At 37.5% G+C, this 23,592-nt stretch overlaps 1 protein-coding gene across 6 annotated transcripts in view; it reads right to left on the bottom strand.

Moving 5' to 3' along the window:
• The window catches only part of CABCOCO1 (ciliary associated calcium binding coiled-coil 1), a 104,675-nt gene that overhangs the window by 35,370 nt on the left and 45,713 nt on the right, over positions 1-23,592 (bottom strand). Inside the window, exon 6 of one of the 6 annotated variants that reach the window (XM_051823867.2) lies at positions 10,420-13,210. The exons of the other annotated variants lie outside the window; for them this stretch is intronic. Coding sequence (XP_051679827.1) covers positions 13,199-13,210 — 12 coding nt within the window. The 3' untranslated portion in view covers positions 10,420-13,198. Of the gene's footprint in view, positions 1-10,419; positions 13,211-23,592 lie in introns of those variants that run through there. 6 annotated transcript variants of the gene reach the window in all.

Raw genomic sequence — 23,592 nt, 5'->3', positions numbered from 1 at the left:
ATTTTCTCCCCTTAATTTTAGGCCAGATTTTATCTTTGCTTATAAATGGAGCTCCATTTACCAGGGTACCTCAAAAAGTTCATGGACAGATGGAATTAAAAGATAAGTTTATTTTGGTGCAATTTTTGTAAAACTCCATTCATAATATGCATTTTCTATGAACTTTCTGAAGATCTCTCATATTCTAGGCCTTGAGAAAATCTCATCCTTTTGGATTCTATTTAGAACACAGTAAAATAAGAATACTATAAGCATATTTTATTTAAAATTTTAAGGTTACTTTTAGGTTAGGTTGAGTTTCCCAATTATATTTCTAATCCAATCTGGTCTCACTAATTAAGCCATTTTTACTAAAGGAAACTAACACCATCCTTTACTTTGTTCTACATTTTCTCTTCTTATTTTTGTTTCTACTTTTAAGATTTTGTCCAACACTTCTAGTTTGGGTGAGCTTACTTTTAAATCTAATCAGAAAGAGCTCCACTTCTCTGGTTATGGAAGTTGCCAGTTATCTAATAATCTATAATTATAGGTATTTAAATTTTGAAAAACCAGTATGTTTCCCTTCCCATTTTGCAGGAGACAGATTCAAGAGATTTATGTGAAGAGACAAAAAAAAAAAAAAAAAATCCTTAGCATTTGTTATTGATATAGAATGTTGAAGACAGCTTTCTGGTTTTTCTCTTAACCCTTTTTAGTGTCACCTCGCTGTTCCCTCCCACCCTATACAATTCTTGTAGAAAGCCTTAATTAGAGGTTCTTTACACCTGCTTGATTTCCCATTTTAGAAGGAGGTGGGCTTTAGGGTTTGAGTACTTGGCAAGGCATCTTCCCCATTAGCAAATTAGAAAAAGCTGGGTAGTGTAGTTGTCACCTAGGAGAGGAAAACAGTAAATACAACAGAAATATTGGACACCTAAATCCACAAATTTGAGAATTTTGTATACATTGAAACCTAATTATAAACATGCACCAAGAGTGAAGAAGTTTTGGGGTAAATAGGAATATGGGTGCCTGTGTGAGTGTGTGTGTGTCACATATGATAAAGTTCATATTTCCATAGTGCTGAAACCAAGTATAAAAGGAGGTTGAAGACTGGGAGGAAAAATAAATGAACAAAATTATTTTAAAATATACCTAATAAATAGCATTAATTTATCTTCAGAAAAGATGAACTGAGGGAGAAAAGCTTGACAGTTTGAAAAGAGGTCACCTTTGCATATTTTTAAAATTAACATAAATAAGAGTATATTCTAAACTAAATTTTTGTTGTCTTTTTATCTTATTAAAAAATCAGAATCTTGACACTTCTATTTGGAAAAAAATTTTTTATGATACAAATGCAAGAATGTCTTAACAGAAGAATGTATCTTCTAGTTCAGGATTTCATATGTTCTTTCTTCTTCGTAGTAAAAAACAAGGAAAAATCCATTTCAATAAAATGATTAAGACATGTAAATGAAAAATGAAAAGCTGACATTTGTATTTTGAATTGCAAATATTCTGAACTGAGGATTTTTTTACATTTTAAAAGTAATTTAAGATCTAATTATAAAGAAAAAAACATTCTTTGTGACTTTAGTAATTCTGAATGTGATAGCTTTGCCACTTCATTTGAAAATCATTCTCATAGGTTCCAAAATGAAGTTTTAACCAAACCTCCACAGGAGGGCACCACAGTGTGACTCTGGCATCAGTCGCAATTGCAGCAACCCACTCTGTCCTTACCTACACTCTGGAATGAATGTCTAAAATAGTGAGTCCTTCTGAATTGGAAAATTCTATTTCCAAAATTCAAGATAGATGGATTTCAAATGTGGTAAATATTTCTTCTTTGGTAAAAAACAATTATAGATAATTTAATCTTTCTTTGAGGCATATATTCAACATAAAATATCATCTGAAAATACAGTAAATGGATAGGATGCACAGTCTGAATGAAGCAAAAATGTAAAAAGGTTAAAATTGAAAAAGAACAGAAATATTTTAGAACTATCAGGATAAGAAATCAAGCCCAAAATACATCACAACAGATAAATACATTTACTATTTATAAATAGTGTGTATAAATTATATTATTTACAAATGGTATATATTACTTATCATAGTATGTATATCTAGTTAGGTAGATGGCAGATAAGGTAATCAGTCTTGGTGAATACAGAAACAGAATCAAAGCATAAATACCAAAGTATTTCTAAACTGGTTCTTCTCATTACAATAAAGTTTCTAAAAACATTACTATGTTGATAAAGATAGAAATTTGGTCCAAATTAAGATTTTAAAAATGTTCCTTGCCCTAACTTTCAATTTCACTCATGCATTTGTTGTTCTCCAGCAGATAAAGTATTTTAATATTTTACTGGAGTTAAATAAATATAAAACTAATTGTAACCTTGGCAGTTGCCATGTGTCTTGCTTATTATTTTAAGGACTAACAGAGCCATGCAAGTCTAAGAAAGGAATACTGAATAGACAGTTTCATTTAATTTGAAAAGTAACAGGAACAGGGGTAATAGATATAGATTATATGGTTCCAATAACTGTTTATATAACAAATCTATTCTCAGTAAGGAAATTATTCATTTCGCTATAGTTTTGTTAAAAAATGCCAGTTGGGTAAATTCCAACAATGGAGGGAAAGACTGGTGAAAAGTTCTAGTAGACTATAGCAACAGGGCTGAAATTTGGCATAGCACATACTGTATTTACAGCAAATATTCAGTTTTAATGCTCTAGGAATTTATAGCTGAAACAAAATAATATAATCACAGTACAAATCTGACAGATTCCTGAACTTGCATCCTATATTAGAAATTAATGGCATCACATTTTTATACGAATGCAAAACACTTGCTAAAAGTACAGGAGTTCTTGAAACTTCTGATGGTTCACACCTTGGTTGAATAATTGCATTTGTTAGTAATTAAAATGCAAGTTCATCATCCCCTGGGGAATCAAGAGAGACTTAATTTAAATAGTCATCCTGTTAGCTCTTTAGGTCAATCATGAATTAAAAAACAGTAGATTTTAAAAAATCAAAAAAGAATTTATGATTTGTATAACCTGCTTACACAAAATAAAATTACTTTTAAATATCATTGTCACATAAATTTGACAAATTGCATATATTCCGATACTTGTATAATGGAACCATATATAATCCAAGTTTTCTTTTGCTTTTTAATCTGATTCTAGGTAACTAAAAAAATGAGGTTCCTTATTGTTTATATTTTAAAAGAGACAAATTACAATCAAATGAATTGACATCAGTAACTTAAAATAATGCAACTTCTGTCATCTGTCTAAAGGATGAGGCAATTTTTTCTGGATTTAATTGTCATTATGAGATACTAAAAGATCTCTCTCTCCCCCCCAAAAAAAGATTTTGTTTGGGAAAATATTCCCTTTCTCTCTCCTTCCCCTTTACCAATTTCCTTCCACTACTTCCTTTTTAAAATCTTTTTATACATCAAGAAAATATACCATTAGATTTTCACAAAATATAATGTCAAAATAAAAGCAGATTTGGATAGGTAAAATGCTCCATTTCTTAAACTCTAATAAGAAAATTTGCTACAGAAATCTATTCAATTTTGAAATTTGACTCCTCTAAAATAAATCAATATTTTGAGGGTCAACTATTATTATTTCTGTCCAAAATGTCCTATTTGAGGGGTGTTCAAAATGGTCACGGAACATGTGTGTTATGAAAAAAATATGCATGGACTTTGAAAGTTTTGAGCACCAAAATCAAACCTATCTTTTAACGCCATTTTTCCAATAATTCTTTGAAATGTCCTTGCACAAGAAAAGGCATAAGGTGAAACATGACATGAGGTGAGTGCTATTAATCTGAACGGTACAATGGGGACAAAAGGAATATAACAGATTTTATAAAGGCTCATCCTTGAGTGAAGGAAATGTCACAGTTATGTAACAAAACCCTACAGAAATAGGAGCCTGAGCTCATGGAGGCAGCTTCTTCCCATGGCTCATATGAACTTTCCAGTGTTTCATGAATCAGACTTAGATTTTTAAAATATTAGATCAAATTTTGGTCAAAGAGTTTTTATTTTACTATCTTCTTTTGAAATGGCCTCAAATTTACATGTAAATTACAGAAATAATGTATAATATGACTGTATAGCCATTGAGAATATATTGCAGGTTAATACTGCATTGTCATACTTTTGTATGCATTTCTTAAGTATGACGATACTCTCCCATATAACCAAAAAACCCATTAAAATACACTTTTATCTAATATTGAAATATGATCCCAGACTCCAATAAAATTTACTAACTATCTCAATAAGTCCAGGATCTAATTTAGGAGCATGGGTTGCACTGAAATTTTTCTTCAGTCTCTTTCACTTTACAAGAATTCCTCAGTCTTTTCTTATTTTTCTTGATGTTACCACTAAGTGCTAGAATAGTTATTTTTTTAGAATACTCCTCATTGGGTTTGTCTGATGTTTCCTCATAATTCACACATTTTTTAGAGAAATACAACCAAAGTAATGTTGTGTTCTTCTCATTACAGTTTATCAGGAGGCAAAAATGATAATTTGTATTATTTCTTATATTATCAATGATTATTACTTGCATAAGATAGTACCTGACAAATTTCTCCCCTGTGAGGTTAAGTATTCAGTATATTATACTTATTAATTAAAAAGCAATTACTAACAATTCTACAGGAAGATACACTGAGACTACATACATATTCAGTTCCTTATCAAACTTACACTTATCATGTTTAGCACTCTTGGATCACTCACTCCTAAAGGAATTATTATGACAGTTACCAAAGAATAATGTGCTAATTGCATTATTCCTTGTGGATATATTAGTAGCCATTCTACTAGTGTGTTCTTCTTCTATATATTTATTTTTAACAATTGAGTATTTATAACTATAGTGCCTCATGGATATGTATTTTACTCAAATAGTTACAATCTGTTACTATCGAAATTTATTTTGGTTTTCAAATTGGCTAGTAGAAGATGCTTCAAGCTAGATCCTCTGTCTTTGGACAAGATCCCATCATTCTTCACATGTTTCTTTATTTTCTGGCATAACATATTCTAGATCTACGTAATTATTTTCTTTCTCCAAACCCAAAAGCCAGCCATTTCTCAAGGGGCTCTAGTTTTCTTTTATCAGGCAATGGTATTTAGAAACCAAGAACTGGGTGTTAAGTGTGCTCATTGTTTTAGATGGAACTTATCATTTCATCTTATTTTATTGTAGTAAGAACACTAAATAAATCTTTAAACAGTATTATACCAGAGACCTCAAGAACATATTCATCTTTCTTGGCTGAAACTTTATACCCCTGGATCAGTCACCTCCCATTTCCCCTTCTTGCCAACCCCTGGCAACTACCATTCTACTCGCTGACTCTGTGAACTGAATACCTCAGGTATTTCATATAGAAGGAATCAGGCAGTATTTGCCTTTCTTCTTTTCTTTTATATTTATTTTTTAAAGAAGTATTTATTTTGTTCAAAGTTAGAGAGAGGGAGAGAGAGGAAGAGAGAGAGAGAGAGATCTTGAATCTGCTAGTTAACTCCCCATGGATTCAATGGCCAGGGCTGGGCCAGGCTGAAGCCAGGGAACAGGAGCTTCATCCAGGTCTCCCACATGGGTGGCAGGGGCCAAGCACTTGGGCCATCTTCTGTTTCTTTTCCCAGGCCATTAACAAGGCACTGGATTGGCAGTAGAGCAGCTGGGACACGAACCAGCACCTATATGGGATGCTAGCACCACAGGCAGTGGCTTTACATGCTATTCCACAATGCTGACCTCAGATTTATTTTTTATTTGAAAGCAGAGTTACAAAGAGAAGTGGAGAGACAGACAGACAGACACACACACACACACACACACACACACTGAGACACAGAGAGCAGAGAGCGCGAGATCTTCTATCAGCTGGTTCACTTCCCAAGTAGCTAAAATAGCTGGGGCTGGGTGAGGCTGAAGCCAGGAGCCAGGAGCTTCAGCTGGGTTTCCCACATGGGTGGCAGGGCCTCATATACTTGGGCCATGCTCTTGCTTTCCCAGGGCCATTAACAAGGGAGCTGTATGGGAAGTGGAGCAAACAGGACTTGAACTCAGGAAACAGCTTAACTTGCTGTGCCACAACAGTGGCCCCAGGAAAGATATTTTTATTGTCAAACATCTCTGGATGACAGCCTAAGTGTTAAAGGCCTTATGCAGAAGCACAAGTAGGAACAAACTCGATCATTGAAAAGAAAACAATAAAAATAGAAAAGCCAACAATACATAAGAACACTGGCAGAACCAAAAGAAACAAAAGAAACCAGAAAGATACAATAGCCACATCTTTAGATGCATTTAATAGCATCATGAAACAAAGGACAGTTCCAAGTGTATTTAGTCCTATGACATTAGAGTTTAAAAATACTGCTGTGTGTGACCCACAGATTTTAAGGCTCTAGAAATAAATTTAAAACCAATTCTGTAACAGATGCTAATGTAAATGATGCTTACAGGCATTGATAAAACACACTTTGCCTTCCTTCTACTAACATATTCCATAATTATACTGTGACTTAAATAGTTTATATATAGAGAGATGAATGTGGAACAGGAGAAAAGTGTTCCTACATTAGCATTCAGAGTAAGTAATTCAAACATCTAATTGTTCCAGCCAAGGAATATTTTAAAATATTACCAGTTAGGTGTTCAAAATTATTTTGACTTACTTCTTATTGAGTCATGCTGATCATTTGCAAAATTAGAAAATATTCTTGATTGATATAGATGCGCATCACAGAAAATACAGAAAAGGAATAAATGACACCAGGAAAACATTTCTGCTTTTCTTTTGTTCTAATACATGCAAAAATCACTTTTTAAACTGAAAAGCTATTTGAAGAGTTATGGATGAAAACAGATATTTCTAGTTTTTAATTTTTTTACTAGAGAGAAATGCTGTATGTGGGGAGCAATCCGGACTGGACTGAGTTACTGGAATTAAGACTTATTCTATGCATCTGCTCTCCCACAATATGGCGCTGGGAGAGAAGTGAACAGCTTCCGCGCAGCTGCCTCCAGTTCAACCAATTAACTGTAGGACTTGCTCCTGATTGGAGAGCAGCGTACTCGGCGTGTGGGCAGCCGAGTTGGGATTGGCAGAGGAGGACTATAAAGGAGGAGAGAGACGGCATGCACCGGGAACATCTATGGGGAACATCTAAGGGAATACCTGTGCAGCCCCCAAGAAGAGCCGGCCGGCGGTGTGCCGCTCCCCTGCGGAAGTGGGGAATGTGGCCAGGGGGAACTGCCCTTCCACGGAGGTGGAAGGGATAGTAGCCAACCCGGGAAGAACCAGCAGCAAACCCGGGGAGGGCCGAGCAGACGAAAGAACAGCGCAGGGTCCTGTGTCGTTCCTCCACGAAGAGGGGGAGCGACATAATGGTGCCGTGACTCGGATAGGAAACCTAGGGCGGATAGGAAACTTAGGAGGGAAGAAATGACTCGGATTAGGAAACCTAGGTCGGATAGGAAACTTAGGAGGGAAGAAACGGGAAGAAGTGGAAAATACCGGAGAGAGAGACTAGCAAACAGCCTAGGGAAAAGCCGGACGAAAAGGGTGCCGGAAGAAGCTATTGAAAGCCTAGGCATAGACTCAGATACGGACTACGGGGGGAAGCTGGGAGAAATCTCTAAGGTCAAAAGCGAAAGTGAAAGCTAGAACAAACAGACTCGGACGCGGACTGTGGGGAGAGGCCAGGAGAAGTGAGGGAGGAATATTGTTGGAAGAAAACTTAGGGAAACATACCGGGTAGAGAAAAGTGTTAGGGAAATTGAAGCCGCGGGGGGCAGGCCGAGGCGGATACGAAAGCCACTTTGGGATTCTCAAGTTAGCCCGGGAATGGGGGGCGAAAAGTTGAAACCAGAAGCTGAAACGTAAGCCAGATTGGGATCCGTCTGATTAGCCCGGGGAGCAAAGGACGGGAAGCCAAACCGTGGGGTGGAGACGTAAGCTGGGTTGAATTCGCCAGGCTAGCCCGGGGAACTTAGATTGAATGCTAGTGGCGGACACGTAAGCTACGCTGTGTTACTCGCGGAAGCCGCCGCGTGCAGAGAGAGCATGGGGCGTGAATAGATAGGGAACGGGGCTGGCGCGAGGCCGTGGTGCAGACGCGAAGGGCGTGGAGACCGCGGAGCGCGCGAAGCCAAGCCGCGCAAAGCCGAGGCGCGGGCTGAAGCGGCTCAGAGCCGGCGGGGCGAGGTGCTGGGAAGCTGCGGGGATAAGAGAAACAGCTGAAGCGGCTCAGAGCGGGAAGCAGCCTCGGGGCGGGCACCGGAAAGCCGCAGGGATAAGAGAAACAAAAGTTTAGAAGTAAGATGAGAGAAATGGGAATGTTGGCAGACAGAAGTAAAATGGGAGAAATAGGAATGCCCGGAGATAGAGAAATAGAGAAATAGAAAGGCCTCCCCTCAACATGGCAATGAGAAAGCTTGGATTCGGTCTGCCCAATTAGTGAGGCGATGAGCACCTGCGGCGGCTAGCAGCTTATGCGCCACAGGTCACCGAAGACAGGCACGAATTAACATCAATAAGGCCTCCCCACAACACTGCTATGTGAGAGCTTGGATTCGGTCTGCCTGATTAAGGCGGTAAGCACCAGCAAGCAGCTCGACCAGAGTATGAGCTGCAGGTCACCGAAGATAGGCACGAACCAACACTAATAAGTCTCCCCCACAATACGGCAATGAGAAAGCTTGGATTCGGTCTGCCTGATTAAGGCGGTAAGCGCCAGCAGGCGGCTCGACCAGAGTGTGAGCCGCAGGTCACCGAACACAGGCACGCATCAGCGCCTAAAAACCTCCTCACAACATGGCGAACAGAGGACCCGGATTCGGTTTGCCTGATTGATAGGACTTGTAAGAGCCTGTGGCAACTCTAGCAAGTAGAGCAGAGTGTGTGCCGTGGGACACCGAAGACAGGCGCGTATCAACGCCAAAAATAAAAAGAAAGGGGGATCTGTGGGGAGCAATCCGGACTGGACTGAGTTACTGGAATTAAGACTTATTCTATGCATCTGCTCTCCCACAATATGGCGCTGGGAGAGAAGTGAACAGCTTCCGCGCAGCTGCCTCCAGTTCAACCAATTAACTGTAGGACTTGCTCCTGATTGGAGAGCAGCGTACTCGGCGTGTGGGCAGCCGAGTTGGGATTGGCGGAGGAGGACTATAAAGGAGGAGAGAGATGGCATGCACCGGGAACATCTATGGGAAACATCTAAGGGAACACCTGTGCAGCCCCTGAGAAGAGCCGGCCGGCGGTGTGCCGCTCCCCTGCGGAAGTGGGGAATGTGGCCAGGGGGAACTGCCCTTCCACGGAGGTGGAAGGGATAGTAGCCAACCCGGGAAGAACCAGCAGCAAACCCGGGGAGGGCCGAGCAGACGAAAGAACAGCGCAGGGTCCTGTGTCGTTCCTCCACGAAGAGGGGGAGCGACACTGTATATAAGGGGTTTGATTGTACATTCTTCTGACTCTAAAGCTTTTTTAGATGCATATTAACTGACTTGAAAGCATTTACATCTTTCTTTAATATTCTGAGAACACTGGAGAAAATCTTACTTCAATCTAAATTATTCTTGAGATTTTAGGTGGTCATTTATCCTTGTGTTTGGGACTCCTGTGTCCCACTAAAGAGTGTCTGGTTTCCAGCGCTACTCTCTATTCCAACTTCAAATTGGTATGGACCCTGGGAGGTAGCAATAATGGTTCCAAGAACTGGGTTACTACCACCTGTGTAGGAGACCTGGAATGAGTTCACTGCGTCTGTTTAACCCCAGGTCCAGCCCTAGCTGGGCAATGTGGGCATTTGGGGGTTGAGCAAGTAGAAAGGAGTTCTTTCTGTCTATCACTACGTGTCTCTTAAACATAAAATGTAAAAAATAATATAAAAATAATGTAAAAAATATTTGAAATTTATGCAGTGCACAAATTATGACCCTTTTGCTTTGTAACTGAAATGATTTTAAAATGTAAGAGCTTTGAAAATTCTGGTTTTATTAATATGGGTATAAAGATCGACTCAGCTGAGTATCTATTTACTGAGTACTCCTTTATGGTAAGATCTGTCGGAGAATCAAATAAATAAGAAATGGCCCTAACATCAAGAATTTTATAATATTAGAGCAGGTGATAACTTAAAGGTTGCGTTTTGTCTCTTATAATTACATAAATGGCATAAATGAAAGATGTGGGAGTAAAAGGAGGCCACCCAGTTCTGGGAAATCATACATGGCTCTGTGCAGAACAGTATTTCCTATTATCTGTGTGGATTTTTTTCCTCCAAATGTAAGTTTTGTTTAGATTTACTCTTTGGCTAAAGGTATTTCTAGAGATTTAAAAAATTTTCAACCAGCTTTTATTGTGTTATTTATTTATATATATGTTTTTCATTTCTAATTTTAATGCATTATGTTTATTACATATTATTTCTTTTTATTTATTGATTTATTTTTGACAGGCAGAGTGGTCAGTGAGAGAGAGAGACAAAGAGAAAGGTCTTCCTTTGCTGTTGGTTCACCCTCCAATGGCCGCCACGGCTGGTGCGGCCGGCGTGCTGTGGCCGGCGCACTGCGCTGATCCGATGGCAGGAGCCAGGTGCCTATCCTGGTCTCCCATGGGGTGCAGGGCCCAAGCACTTGGGCCATCCTCCACTGCCTTCCCTGGGCACAGCAGAGAGCTGGACTGGAAGAGGGGCAACCGGGACAGAATCTGGTGCCCCAACCGGGACTAGAACCCGGTGTGCCGGCGCCGCAGGTGGAGGATTAGCCTAGTGAGCCGCAGCGCCGGCCCAGGATACTGCCCTTTTTAGCCCTGTATTTCCAGCTGGACTTAGCCAATGGATCCAAAAGCAGAGGAAAGTGAAAGGACAAAATGAAGCAAATGTCAAGTTTTTATTACCCCATTTCCTACTGCTTTATTATGATTCTGTACTATGCTGCATACCTCTGGGACTTTAGTTCTAGTTTTGTGGTTCCTCTTTCCAGGATTCCTTCATGTATTAGACTCTAGTAAATAGATTACCCCTTCCTTTGTTCTTTAGGTTTGGGGTAATATACTAGTGAGAAAAGGTTAGATCTGCTACTATAAAATAACTACTCCCAAATATCAGGGATTTATAATCATAAAAATTATTTATTATTCCTGGTACATACCCACTGTACATTAGTTTGTTTCTACTTCCTGATGTCCAGTCTGGGTGATGAAGAAGCACAACAAACTTCAAAAACTTCTCTCTATCCATGTAATGACACTTCAACTCAGGTAAATGTTCAAGTCTGACTTCATGGGGGCAGGGAATGAATCTCCCCAAGAAGTAGAAGAGGATGACAGTCCAACCAAGGGAATCAATGCCTTCTTGTTTGCTATGCTTGCATGTGAGAACTTTTCCCACCCCTATGAATTATTATCTTTTTCTGAGTGTGCTGTTTCATACCAAGAATTTTGATTTATACTGTGGTGCTGAGTGTTTCAGTATCACTTCCTGCAAATACTAAGCAAAGTTTCCTTGAGAAATTATAATAATTACATTGTTTTATACCTTGCTAGTTGTTCAGCCTAAGTTTTATGTTCAATTGAACTTAACACTCTTCAACTGCTTGGCTTGATATTGGTTGAGTGTGTCGTCCAAAGGTTTATGTGCTACAAGTCTGCTCCCCACTGTGATAGTTTTGAGGGGAGAGTCCTGGTGCCAGGTGATTAGGTCATGAGGCATCACCTTCAGAAGAGATTAATGTACTTGGTAGTTCTCTTTTGCAGAACCCAATGAGCACATGAGAGAGCAGGCCATTAGCATGCAGCTGTTTGCTTTTCTGCTGTGATGCCCCAAGGGGGCCCTCACAGAAACCAATGCACTTTACAGTCACTAGAATCATGAGCCAAAGACGTCTTTTGCTTTATAAAGTACCCAGCCTCCAGCATTTTGTTATAGCAATACAAAACAAACTAAGACACCAATCATCTCTCTTCCTGTGAATTTCCCATTCCTCTTGTTTTTGCTTAGTTTAATGTTTGTATTGGCTACACTGTGTTGACAAGGTTTATCAGAAAAGCTACATGAATATGTGGGAGATATGCTTCCTCAAATTTTGAATATTTGAGATTATGTCCTATTGTGTGGACATTTAAATACCAATTCGATTTAGTACGATTCTACAGTCACATTTCTTTTCTCCCAAAACTTTGTTGACATTGTTCCACAATCTTCTTGCTTCTAAAGATCCTAACAAGTAGTCTCAAGTTTGTGTTTTGTTTTACCTCCTCCTTTGTTGGTGATGTTTTGCAGGGTGGTGGGAGACAGGGGTGGCAAGGCTTGGATGCTTCAACACTGCAGTGAAGTTCAATATCTCAGAATCTGTCATTCTACACCTTTGTTTTTCTAGGACAGTGATTCCTTTTGTTCTTCAGATCCTGTCTTCTTTCACCTCAGAAATGTTATTGAATTATATTTTTTGGTAATTTCTTTTTTTAGTCCATCCATTTTGCTGTTTACTTCAGAGACAAAGATCTATGTATGTCAGACCCCTGGGATCCCCTGTTTCTCTGTATTTTTCTTCATGTTTCTTATGTGATTTTATAAAGTTTGTTTTTCATGTCATGGGCTGGCTTTTCTGCAATGTTGTTTCTCTTCCTCACTATTTTCAAATACAGTAAAGTCTTTCAATGCCCTTATTTTTCTCTCTTTATGATATCAGTTGCCTTTTAAATAAAATTTTGTCTAATTTTTTCTTTAGACATTGCAAGTATTTCCTTTAATTTCTTTGGGGGCTCAAAGAATAACTATTCAATTTTTTTTCTCTAGAGTAAATCTTGACTTTGTTTATCCTTAGTGAGTCTATTTTTTTTCTTTCCTTTCTTTCACCTTCCCTCCTTCCATTCTCTTCTTATCTCATTCCTTTTTCCTCCTTGTTTTCTTTTTCTACTCCCCTTTTCTTTCTTCCTCCTCCTTTTCCTTTTTTTCTCATTTTTTTTTTTGCTAAAATTATCTGATTTTTTAAAAAACTACTTATTTATTTTTAGTTGAGATGATCTCTTTCCCATTATATATCCCCCAGTTCGGTAAGAGGAATCTGAAAGTACATGCCTCAAAACAATACACACTTCTAACACAGAAAACTGGCCTCCAGTGTAGAGTTTTCAAAAATTTTTCTGAAAAAACAGAGAAAGGAGACTCTCTCTTAACATATAGCTTAATGTTTGACTCAAAATAACCTTGACTACGCTCCAAGGTAACTATGACAAGGAATGGCAGATAGAAATGACAAGAGTGCTGTTTGGAGAAGTCATTTCCCACCCACTGGCAAGCTTTTCTCAATAGCAATGAAAAAGCAGACCCTATGCTGAATATTTTTAAACTTTTTCAAAGACAATAAACAGACAAACAAAAGTTAGAGGGCACTCTTAGGTTTTCCATCATGTTTCACCTGTGATTATATTTTCATAAACGGGAGAGAGTTGGAGTTTAGCCTCCACTGTCCTCTCTCTATATAAAGGTTTTCTTTGGAGTTTACAGCATAGGCCTAATCTTAATTTAAGTTGGAAATGAAAGAAGGTACTTTGGTAAACATGCCCTATGTCACTACCTTTCCAAGAAGTTAATTATAATTTTTGTAATTCGTTTTTTTAAGACTCAGGAAAGCAATGATCAAACAATGTTTGGTTTAACCTACAGGAAGTCAGGACCTTATTAATACTTCCTGAAATGCTGAAGCATTCAGAAATAAATTATTTTACTCCATTTTTAAATGTACCCAAAAGGTGATTTATTTAACCTAATGACTTTCTGTAAAATTAATGAAGTGTTTTCAAAGCATATTTATGAAATGAAAAGTAATTGATGAAAGTTCTCATTTGGTAATTTTGTAGATGTTTTATTATGAATTGGAAATCAATTTCTAGTCACCTAGAATATATAGGCATTGGGTAGAAATGGACATATTTTTAGTGAGAAATACACTCCATCATTTAATCAAATTTGTTTTTATGATAGAGTAACAAGCTGTGAGAACTGGTAAAGCAATATATGCATCAATACCTTTCACTAAATGTACTGAGAGTGACTTTTCATAATTAATTGTTGAATATTTTATTTTAAATTTGGTTGTTTAAACATTGGGCTACTTTGTGGGCTGAAATGACAACCAATTGGTTGGCTGTCCTGAAGTAGTCCAATTTCTGCCATGTGACCCTCCCTTTGGAAATTAAAACACAGAAATGTGCACGAACACACATGCTCACATACACACCCAGACTCTGACCTTTGCTACATGTTTAAACAATAATATCTTCATGGAAATATATGCTTATTTTTATACCTTTTTAAAAAAATGAACTGTGGTTGCTTTTCATAAATACTTCATAGCTATTTAAATCTGAACTTAGTTGATTGAACGTTTTCCAGTAAATTGACTACTTTTGGATTGAAACGAACACCTTGATTGGTTGCCATGACACTGCACAGCCCTAATCCTGTCTTTTGACCTTGGCTTTGGAAATTAAAACACCTACACAAATCATCATATTTATGGACACAAATACACACCCAAACTCTGACCTTTGCTTCATGTCAAAACTAATAATCTCTTTATGGAAAATCATGCTGATTTCATGGCAAAAAGGAGACTGATTTCATTATTTTATTCCCACTACACTGTAAGAAGAAATTTCCCGTGTTAAAACTCAGTAAAGTTCTCATTAATACATCAAATACTTTCACAATCAAGTATGAAAATGGCTTTAGATTGTTTATTATACCAAGTTTGAACCACAATGGCAAGCATCCAGTCAGAGTTTGTCACCATCTGGCCTATCTTACTAATTAGATTATATTTTCTAATAATCACCAATACATAGCCTGATCAAGATGTGTACTCTGTTCCCTATTATTGGGTGAAAATGTTGTAATTGTTTTTGCCTCCATCCTCTTGCTTGGACCTTTAGTAGTTTCTGCTTTCTCAAATACGGAATATTCTTTGTTAACCTTTCTAAATTCTACCTATCTTTAAAGGCTCACCTCAATTCCTAAGTCTTCCAACAAAAATTGATTTTGTTGTTATATTCCACCACTTTCATGATCTTGCTTTTTTAAACCAAAGCTGTCCTATTAGTTGCTTAAATACTCAATTTTATTTTTTCAAATACATTGTATAATTTTCTGATATCATGTAACATACTACACTCATTTTTTAAACAGTCATAAAGCATAGTACAAAATACACACTACATTTTTGTTGTTAAGTAAAAGTTTCAGAAAAATTGTGCTATTACCTCTAGGTAGAAAACAATTTAAAACTAAAGTAACATTAGTTTTTCTTTTCCTGTATGGGCAGTTGAAGATTTTAATATTACATTAAAAATTAAACTAAATGAATTTGAAGCCTTCAAACTTTAAATTTCCAGAAAAAAAATGATGTATTTATTTAAATAAAGAATTCATAAAATGGACAGGACTTAATATTGATATGGAAAGAGCAAATTCTAATTCAGAAGAAAGATTTTTTTACAGGCAGAGTGGACAGTGAGAGAGAGAGACAGAGAGAAAGGTCTTCCTTTTGCCATTGGTTCACCCTCCAATGGCCACCGCGGCTGGTGCACTGCAGCCGGCACACCACGCTGATCCGATGGCAGGAGCCAGGTACTTCTCCTGGTCTCCGATGGGGTGCAGGGCCCAAGCACTTGGGCCATCCTCCACTGCACTCCCTGGCCACTGCAGAGAGCTGGCCTGGAAGAGGGGCAACCGGGACAGAATCCGGCGCCCCGACCGGGACTAGAACCCGGTGTGCCGGTGCCACAAGGCGGAGGATTAGCCTAGTAAGCCGCAGCGCCGGCTCAAAGTACTTTCTTAGGAATGTGCCGAGGGCTTGACTCCCCTCACCATGCAGCCAACTTACATTAGAATTTCAGATGTCTTAGAGCTGTTCAGGGTTCCATAGGGTAATTTTTTTCTGGCTCTTTTATTTATTTTGTTCTTCGCTCCTGGCTTACTCCCCCCCACCCCCCATTTCTTCACAACCTTGAGGATGTGAGAAGGATGAAGTGCTCAGAACTGTGCCTGACCCACAGTTAGGATTTCGGTAAGTGGCAGTGATTATGTTATTTTCTTTTCCTTTCCTTTTTTCTCCTTTATGATTCCTCCGCCTTTTCGCCCCTCCCAGTATAGGCCTGGTAAAGTACACACACGCACATTATTTAGTATCACTTTGCCTACCTCTATCTAAAAACATATGATTGAGTCTAAGCCAGAAAATAGCCAGCCGAACAACCTCAGAAGCACCTCCAATCAACCTATTAGAAAGCTTGGATTTTATTCCAATCTTTACTTAATAAATGTTTATTAAGCATCTCATAAATGCAAAGTTACGTGGAGGAGGCACATATCATGCAGAAATGAATCCTGCTAATTTTCTACAGTATGAATTTCTTATTTCAGTAACTAGGAATAAATGTAATTTAAAATGTAGAAGAGATAAGATTTATATAAATAATTCAAGGTTGAAAGTTAAAAGTGCCCCAAGAAAGGTAGAGATAAAATGAGAGTTCACAGGGGGAAATAGAAGAGCTATTTTCAGTTTAGGGGGTTAATAATTCATAAAAGAGAGAGAATCTGAAATGAACTTTGATGATAGAGGTGGTTTTGAACAAGCTTAAATTTGAGGATGCTTGGAAGATGTAATGCAATGTGGATGACTGCAAAATTCTCTATCACTTCTCCAATGGAAAGATGGAGTTTATTTCTGCACCACTTGAATCCTAACCCTAACCCTGACCCTAACCCTAACCCTAACCCTAGCCCTAACCCTAACCCTAACCCTAATCCTGTTTTAATTATTACCATGTGGTTGAAGTGACACTGTGTCAGTTCTGGACCCAAACTCTTTAAGAGGTTGGCAGCTTCCAGTTCCTCTCTCTTGGAATCCTCACTTCTGGGATCCAAACATCACGGTATAAATGAAGTCAAGCTAGCTATAGGAACGACCACCTCTAGGGACCATATCAAAAGAGATCGGCTGACAACTGATTTTTGTTTGCATTTTCTTGATGACAAATAAAGTTGGACACAAATTTTCTTTGGTTATATTTGTTGGTGAGGTGTATATTTAAATTTTCACCCACTTAAAAATTCTAGTTTATCTGCCTTATATCTTGTTGATTTGTAGTTCTTTATCTATGTGGATGTCCTTTTGGGTGCACAAGAGGGAACTTCAAAAAGTTCTTGCAAAAATGTAATTAAAGACATTTTAGTGCAACATTTTTTGTAAATGAATATTTTGTGACAAACGTTTTCTCCTAGTTACTCAAAGTTTTGTCCCTTTGTTGAAAAGATGTCCTTAATATTAATGTAGACAAACTATCAACTTTTTCTTTCATAGTTTGTGGATGTTTCATAGTTTGCTGACCTGTTCAGGTCATGATGGCTTTTTTCTATGCTATCTTCTATAAACTTAAATGGTTTGTATTCACATTTAGATCCAAAATTCAACTGGATTGGAAATTTTTATATTGTGCATCAAGAATCCAGATTCCTTATGGAGTATTCACTTCATTTAAAGTTATATTTGTATATTGGTCATTTATTTAATGACTGAGAAAAATCTGTGAAATCCAGTAATAATTTTTCTGTAGATTCTTTTGTGTTATACACATACAATTATGTGAAATGTGGAAAATGAGATTTATTTGAGACTAGAGAGAGTGAGAGAGAGAAGCAGAGAGAGGGAGAGAGAGAGAGGGAGAGGGAGAGAGAGAGAGAATTTTCCGTCTGCTGATTCACTTTCCAAAAGCTAGCAACAGCCAGGGCTGGGTGAGGCTGAAGCCAGGAGCCAGGAACTCATTCTGGGTCTCCCATGTGAACGGCAAGGACACAAGTACTTGAGCCATTCCCTACGCCCTCTCAGGGTGTGCATTAGTTGGAAGCTGGAATGAAGGGTGCAGCAAGGACATAAATACAGGCACTCCAAAAGGAGTAACGGTATAAAGGGATGGCTTAGCTGCTGAGCCAAATGACCAGTGAGTTTCATATCTTACATTTCCAGTTTCATGCTCTTAATATTTTCCTGCCTTATTGCATTGGCTAGGATTGCCAGTGTATATTAGAAATAACTAGTGATAGCAGACATCCTCACTTCCATTCTCATGAGGAGAGATTTGAATATTTGAACATTGTGATGTTTGCTATAGGTGACTGTAGATACTTTTAATTTTTAATTACATTAAGGAATTTTTCTTCTGTTCTAGGCTAGCTAAGAGATTTTATAATAATTGTGAGATTTATGAAATTATTGTTCTGTTTCTAATGAGAAAGTGACATAATTTCTGATCATTAGGTACTGTAGTAAATTGCAGATTGATTCTCAAATATTAAATAAATCTTGCTTTCATGAAATAAACTTACATTGCTCTCCTTTTTATACACAATTGGATTATATTTCTTAAAATTTTCTTTAGGAACTTTGCAAATATGTTCATAAGGGAGCTGTGTCAAAAGTTTTCCTTTCTTATAATATCTGTCAGATTTTGGTAGTACAGTTATGTTGATCTTTTTCAAAACTCTGGAAAGATTCATGTAAGAACAATTTTATTTTATTTTTCCTGAGCATGAAGCAATCTGGACTTGGAAATTGCTTTGTGGAAAAAATTTTAACTTAATTTAACTTAATTTAATTTATTTGATATAGAGCTATTAGAATTTTCCAAGCTTTATCATTTTGACCAAGTGCAAAAATTTGGATACAGTATTGTTCATATTCTCTTTTTAATGTCTGTATGATCTTCAGAGAGATGTCTCAATTTATTACTGACATAGAATTTTCTAACTTATCTCTCTTTTTATTTTTAAAACCTTATCAGGAAAACATCAGTTTCATTCATGTTTCTAAAGAATCACTTCATTATTTTGTTTTCTCTATGTAATGTATATTCTATTTCATTAATTTCTGCTCTTTCACATTCTTTTCTCTTTAGTTTATTTTCACATATTTTAATATGTATTTCTCTAACTTTGTTTCTGCCTCAGGAGTTCTGGATCTTCTGCCAGCATCCATGAAACAATGACACGATGGCCGGTACCGCAGGTAAAACCTCAGACCTTTCACAGTTCTTGTCAATAACTACTTATTATACTCTGTACATTTGTAAAAATTTTAATGCTATCATCTCTCTCATTGATGATACTGATAATTTTGTCTTCTGTATATTTTCTCCTGTTTAATTTTGGTAGAGATGTATCAAATATATTGCTTTTTTTAAGCTCTATTTTTAGTTTTTTAAAGCTCTTTCATTTGTTTTCTTCGGGTTAATTTGTGCTTAATCTTCTCTTCTTTGCTAGTTTCTTATGGTAGAAGTTGAGGTCAGTGCTATAAATATCCCAGTATTGTTTAGCTTTATCACATATAGTAGTTTTCACTTTAATTCCATCCAAAATATTTTTTAAAAATTCCTTAAAATTTTTTTTATCCAGAGATTATTGGGACTGTGTTATATAGTTTATACACATTTGAGATTTTCTATTACTAACTTCTGACTTAACTGTGACCAAAAAGCATACTTGTGCTGGTGCTGCAGTTCACAAGGATAATCCTCCACCTGCAGCGCCGGCACCCAGGGTTCTAGTACCGGTTGGGGAGCCAGATTCTGTCCCGGTTGCTCCTCTTCCAGTCCAGCTCTCTGCTGTGGCCCGGGAGTGCAGTGGAGGATGGCCCAGGTGCTTGGGCCCTGCACCCGCATGGGAGACCAGGAGAGGCATCTGGCTCCTGGCTTTGGATCGGCGCAGCACAGCAGCCATTTGGGGGGCGAACCAACAGAAGGAAGACCTTTCTCTCTGTCTCTCTCTCTCACTGTCTAACTCTGCCTGTCCAAAAAAAAAAAAAAAAAAAAAAAAAAAAAAAAAAAAAAGAAGCTACTATGATGGAGTCTCTAGCACTATCACCATATATATATCTCTGCACAGATATACATATACATAGAATAGACACACATACTCATACACAAACATATAGTTACATATACACAGACTCCATTAATGCAGAATTCCATCTCTAATCAGAACACTGCATTCAGAGTTGGGAACCTGTGACAGAGAACAAAATGTTTCTATCAAATACACACACAAGGCTGGCGCCGTGGCTAAACAGGCTAATCCTCTGCCTAGCGGCGCCGGCACACCGGGTTCTAATCCTGTTCGGGGCGCCGGATTCTGTCCCGGTTGCCCCTCTTCCAGGCCAGCTCTCTGCTGTGGCCCGGGAGTGCAGTGGAGGATGGCCCAAGTGCCTGGGTCCTGCACCCGCATGGGAGACCAGAACAAGTACCTGAATCCTGGCTTCAGACCAGTGCGGTGCGCCGGCTGCAGCGCGCCGGCCACGGTGGCCATTGGAGGGTGAACCAACGGCAAAGGAAGACCTTTCTCTCTGTCTCTCTCTCTCACTGTCCACTCTGCCTGTCAAAAAAAAAAAAAAATACACACACAAAAGATCACTAAAAAATCATCCTACATGGTAACTAGGCAAATTTCTTCTTGTTTCTGGTCAATCAATGCACTATGTTCTTAAATCATTGTGTCTACATTTTGAGATTAAAAAATTTAAATTTATAAGTTATGTAAAATGGTTATTTTATGAAGTTACTCATGCTTTAATTAATGTCCTTCCATCTCTTAATTCATCTTATAATTTTGAAATGGCAAGTGGAGCTTATGTTACCACAAACATTTCCTTTAATCTGAAAAATGTGTTTTTTGAGAAGTCATTCTACACAAATAAGACTATAAATAAAGCTTCTTTTTCTAAATCAGTTTAAATGTATTGAACTTTCATAGTAATATAGGGCTGGAAACTTAAGAAAAAAATGAGAGAAATGAAGGGAAACAGCATTGAATTATTGTCAATATATATACTTTTTTTCCCAATTTGAAGGGGAAAAAAATTAGGTCCATAGTGATTTAAATGACTTAAAAAAAACTTTATAATTTTTTCTTTTTGTTTTTAGTGATTTAGTGGTTACTGGAGTCTTTTAGAATGTAAAATGTGTTTGTTTAAAGTTACGGATTTTGTGAATTTGTGTAAAAGCACTATGCATTTACTGTGAAATTTTAACTCAGTTTTTATGACTGTGGCATAAAGCTAATAAAACTATCCAAATATTGTAGCCATGATTTAATGAAAGGTGACTATCTTAAACTGACTTAATTCCAAATGTCTGGCCTTATTTTAATTTAATGGCTCTGTGTTTAAGCAATAATCTAATTTTAAGCTTTTTGTTTATTCCAAGTAAAGTCAAACAATATGTGCATTTGTTCAGAACAATCTTTGGGTGACACTTGAGTTGATGTATCCCATTAGAAATGATTCAGGGAGCCTCTTTCAGTAACCTATCCAAACTGCTTCTTTTTAGGATTTGTAGAAATGAAAGGGATAAAATTAACTATATAGCTCTCTTATTCAAAATTTAACTGTTGAATGTGAATATTTTCCATATTTACTCATTTTGGATTTATTGCAATCACTTTCAGAAGTGGGACCCCTTCCAAATTCTTAGAGCATTCTAACCATAAAAGGAATAAAAATATTTTGCAATCCCATGGGCAGTAATTTGATATTTAGAAATTTTTTTAAAAAAGCAATGAATAGAGCATAAGCTTTCAAAATTAGAACTCCATGCATGGTCCAACATGGACATTTATTTCAGTGTTTATAATGTGTTGAATTTTTGAAATACAAATTGAACAAGAGAAAAGGAAATAAATATACGAAGCACTCTCTATTTTCCTGATATTGTAGTTGTTACCTAGGTTACTTCTTGATAGGAGGTAGCCATGATCTAACCTTCTAAATTTCATGTTGACACTGAATCCCCCATGTATGGCATTAAGAAGAGGGGTCTTTGGAAGATGATTAGGTTTTTGGGACAGAGCTCTTAAGAGTAGGATTAGTGCCCTTAATAAAGAGCTTTTCGGGAGTTAGTTTGCCCCTTCCCTAAAGAGAAGAAACCATGAGAAAGTACCAGCTATGAAGCAAAGGGTGAGCGTCCCTGGACACTGAATCTGCTGGTGCTCTCATCTTTTTTTTTTTTTTTTTAATTAATTAATTTATTTGAAAAGCAGAGTTACAGAGAGAGAGAGAAGTAGAGATAGAGATCTTTTATCTGTGAGTTCACTCCCTAAATGGTTGGGGTTGGGCTAATCTGAAGCCAAGATCCAGGAGCTTCCTCTAGGTCTCCCCAGGGATATGGTTAGGGATTTGGTCTCCTAGGGATCTGGTTAGGAAATGGCTAAGTAGGTTTTACAATTTCATCTCCCTGAACTGTCAGAATCCTTCCTCTCCATTATTCTGGGGAAATTCTAGCACATCAACCTAACTGACTGTAGGCTATGACTGAATTCAGCATTTAGTTAGCCAGCCCATTAGTGCCACTCCTGGGTGCTTAAGTCCTATGATCAAATCCGAAGTTCTAAGTAAGCATATCCACATTGACACATTCAGACTGCTCTACCTCCTACTTAACCCTCTTCTGTCAACTGTCTTCAGTCAACCCTGTCCTCAGTGCTCCATCTCAGCCCCCAGACTCAACATCGATTCCTTCCCTATACACTGGACACCACATGCATATGTGAAGAACCCAATTCAGGAGCCCGTTTTGAGGATCAGTTCTCCAAGGCCACTCCTGGTATCAGATACTATAAAGCAGGGTTCTAAATGAAGCTGGTTAGTAGAGTGGAGTTCAATAAAGAAATTGTTTACAAAGGTGCAGGTGGATTTGGTGGACAGTTAGTGGTGATGGTGCAGCACCCTATCTGTTATTTTCCTTAGGGCAAAAGGGAAAGAGCAATGTCCAGAATACCAAGAAACAGCTGAATTGACAGGAGAGGAACTCTAGCCTACTGTACAGGATGCCCCCAACAGTCAGGGACCCCATAGAAAGGAGCTGGCCTCACTATTTTCCAACTCAAGCCCCTGGCACTGCTGAAATCTGAATGTTCCCATTTCATTGGTGGTTTCCATTTACATCGAGTTTCTTCGGCATAAAGTGAGGGTAGAAAAGGATAGAAATAGAACTAGAGTGTCAAACAGAAGACATGCAAGCAACTGGCCAAATATTTAATGTAGGACTGTTTAGTTATTTAAAGTATATATCCGAAAAAAAGCTCTCTTCAATTGTAATTGCTTTTACCTAGATAACTAATTATGTTGACGAGGTGACTGCATTCATTTTGTAAAAACAGAACACTTAACTATTCAGAACTTCTGCCAGCGAGTTTATCTGAAGGACTGTTTCAAGTTTGGAAAAATTTACATTTATATCAGTTATGCTTATTTGCATTTAATGATCATATTATTTCAAAAAATTCATAATTTAATAAGGAAACATGAACTGTTTTCCTTTCTCTTTAATTTAATACATAGTATAGCATCTGTGTTTTCATAAAATATATAAATTGGGACATATATATTTGTTATCCATATAAAAAAGAACATCATGGAGTTCTTGGGTAAAAATAAATTGAAAACATTGCAAAAATGATGAATAATTCGAAATAACTT

The sequence above is a fragment of the Oryctolagus cuniculus genome, chromosome 15 (assembly GCF_964237555.1).
Source record: "Oryctolagus cuniculus chromosome 15, mOryCun1.1, whole genome shotgun sequence".
Lineage (NCBI taxonomy): Eukaryota > Metazoa > Chordata > Mammalia > Lagomorpha > Leporidae > Oryctolagus > Oryctolagus cuniculus.
This window is presented reverse-complemented; position numbering and strand designations above follow the sequence as displayed.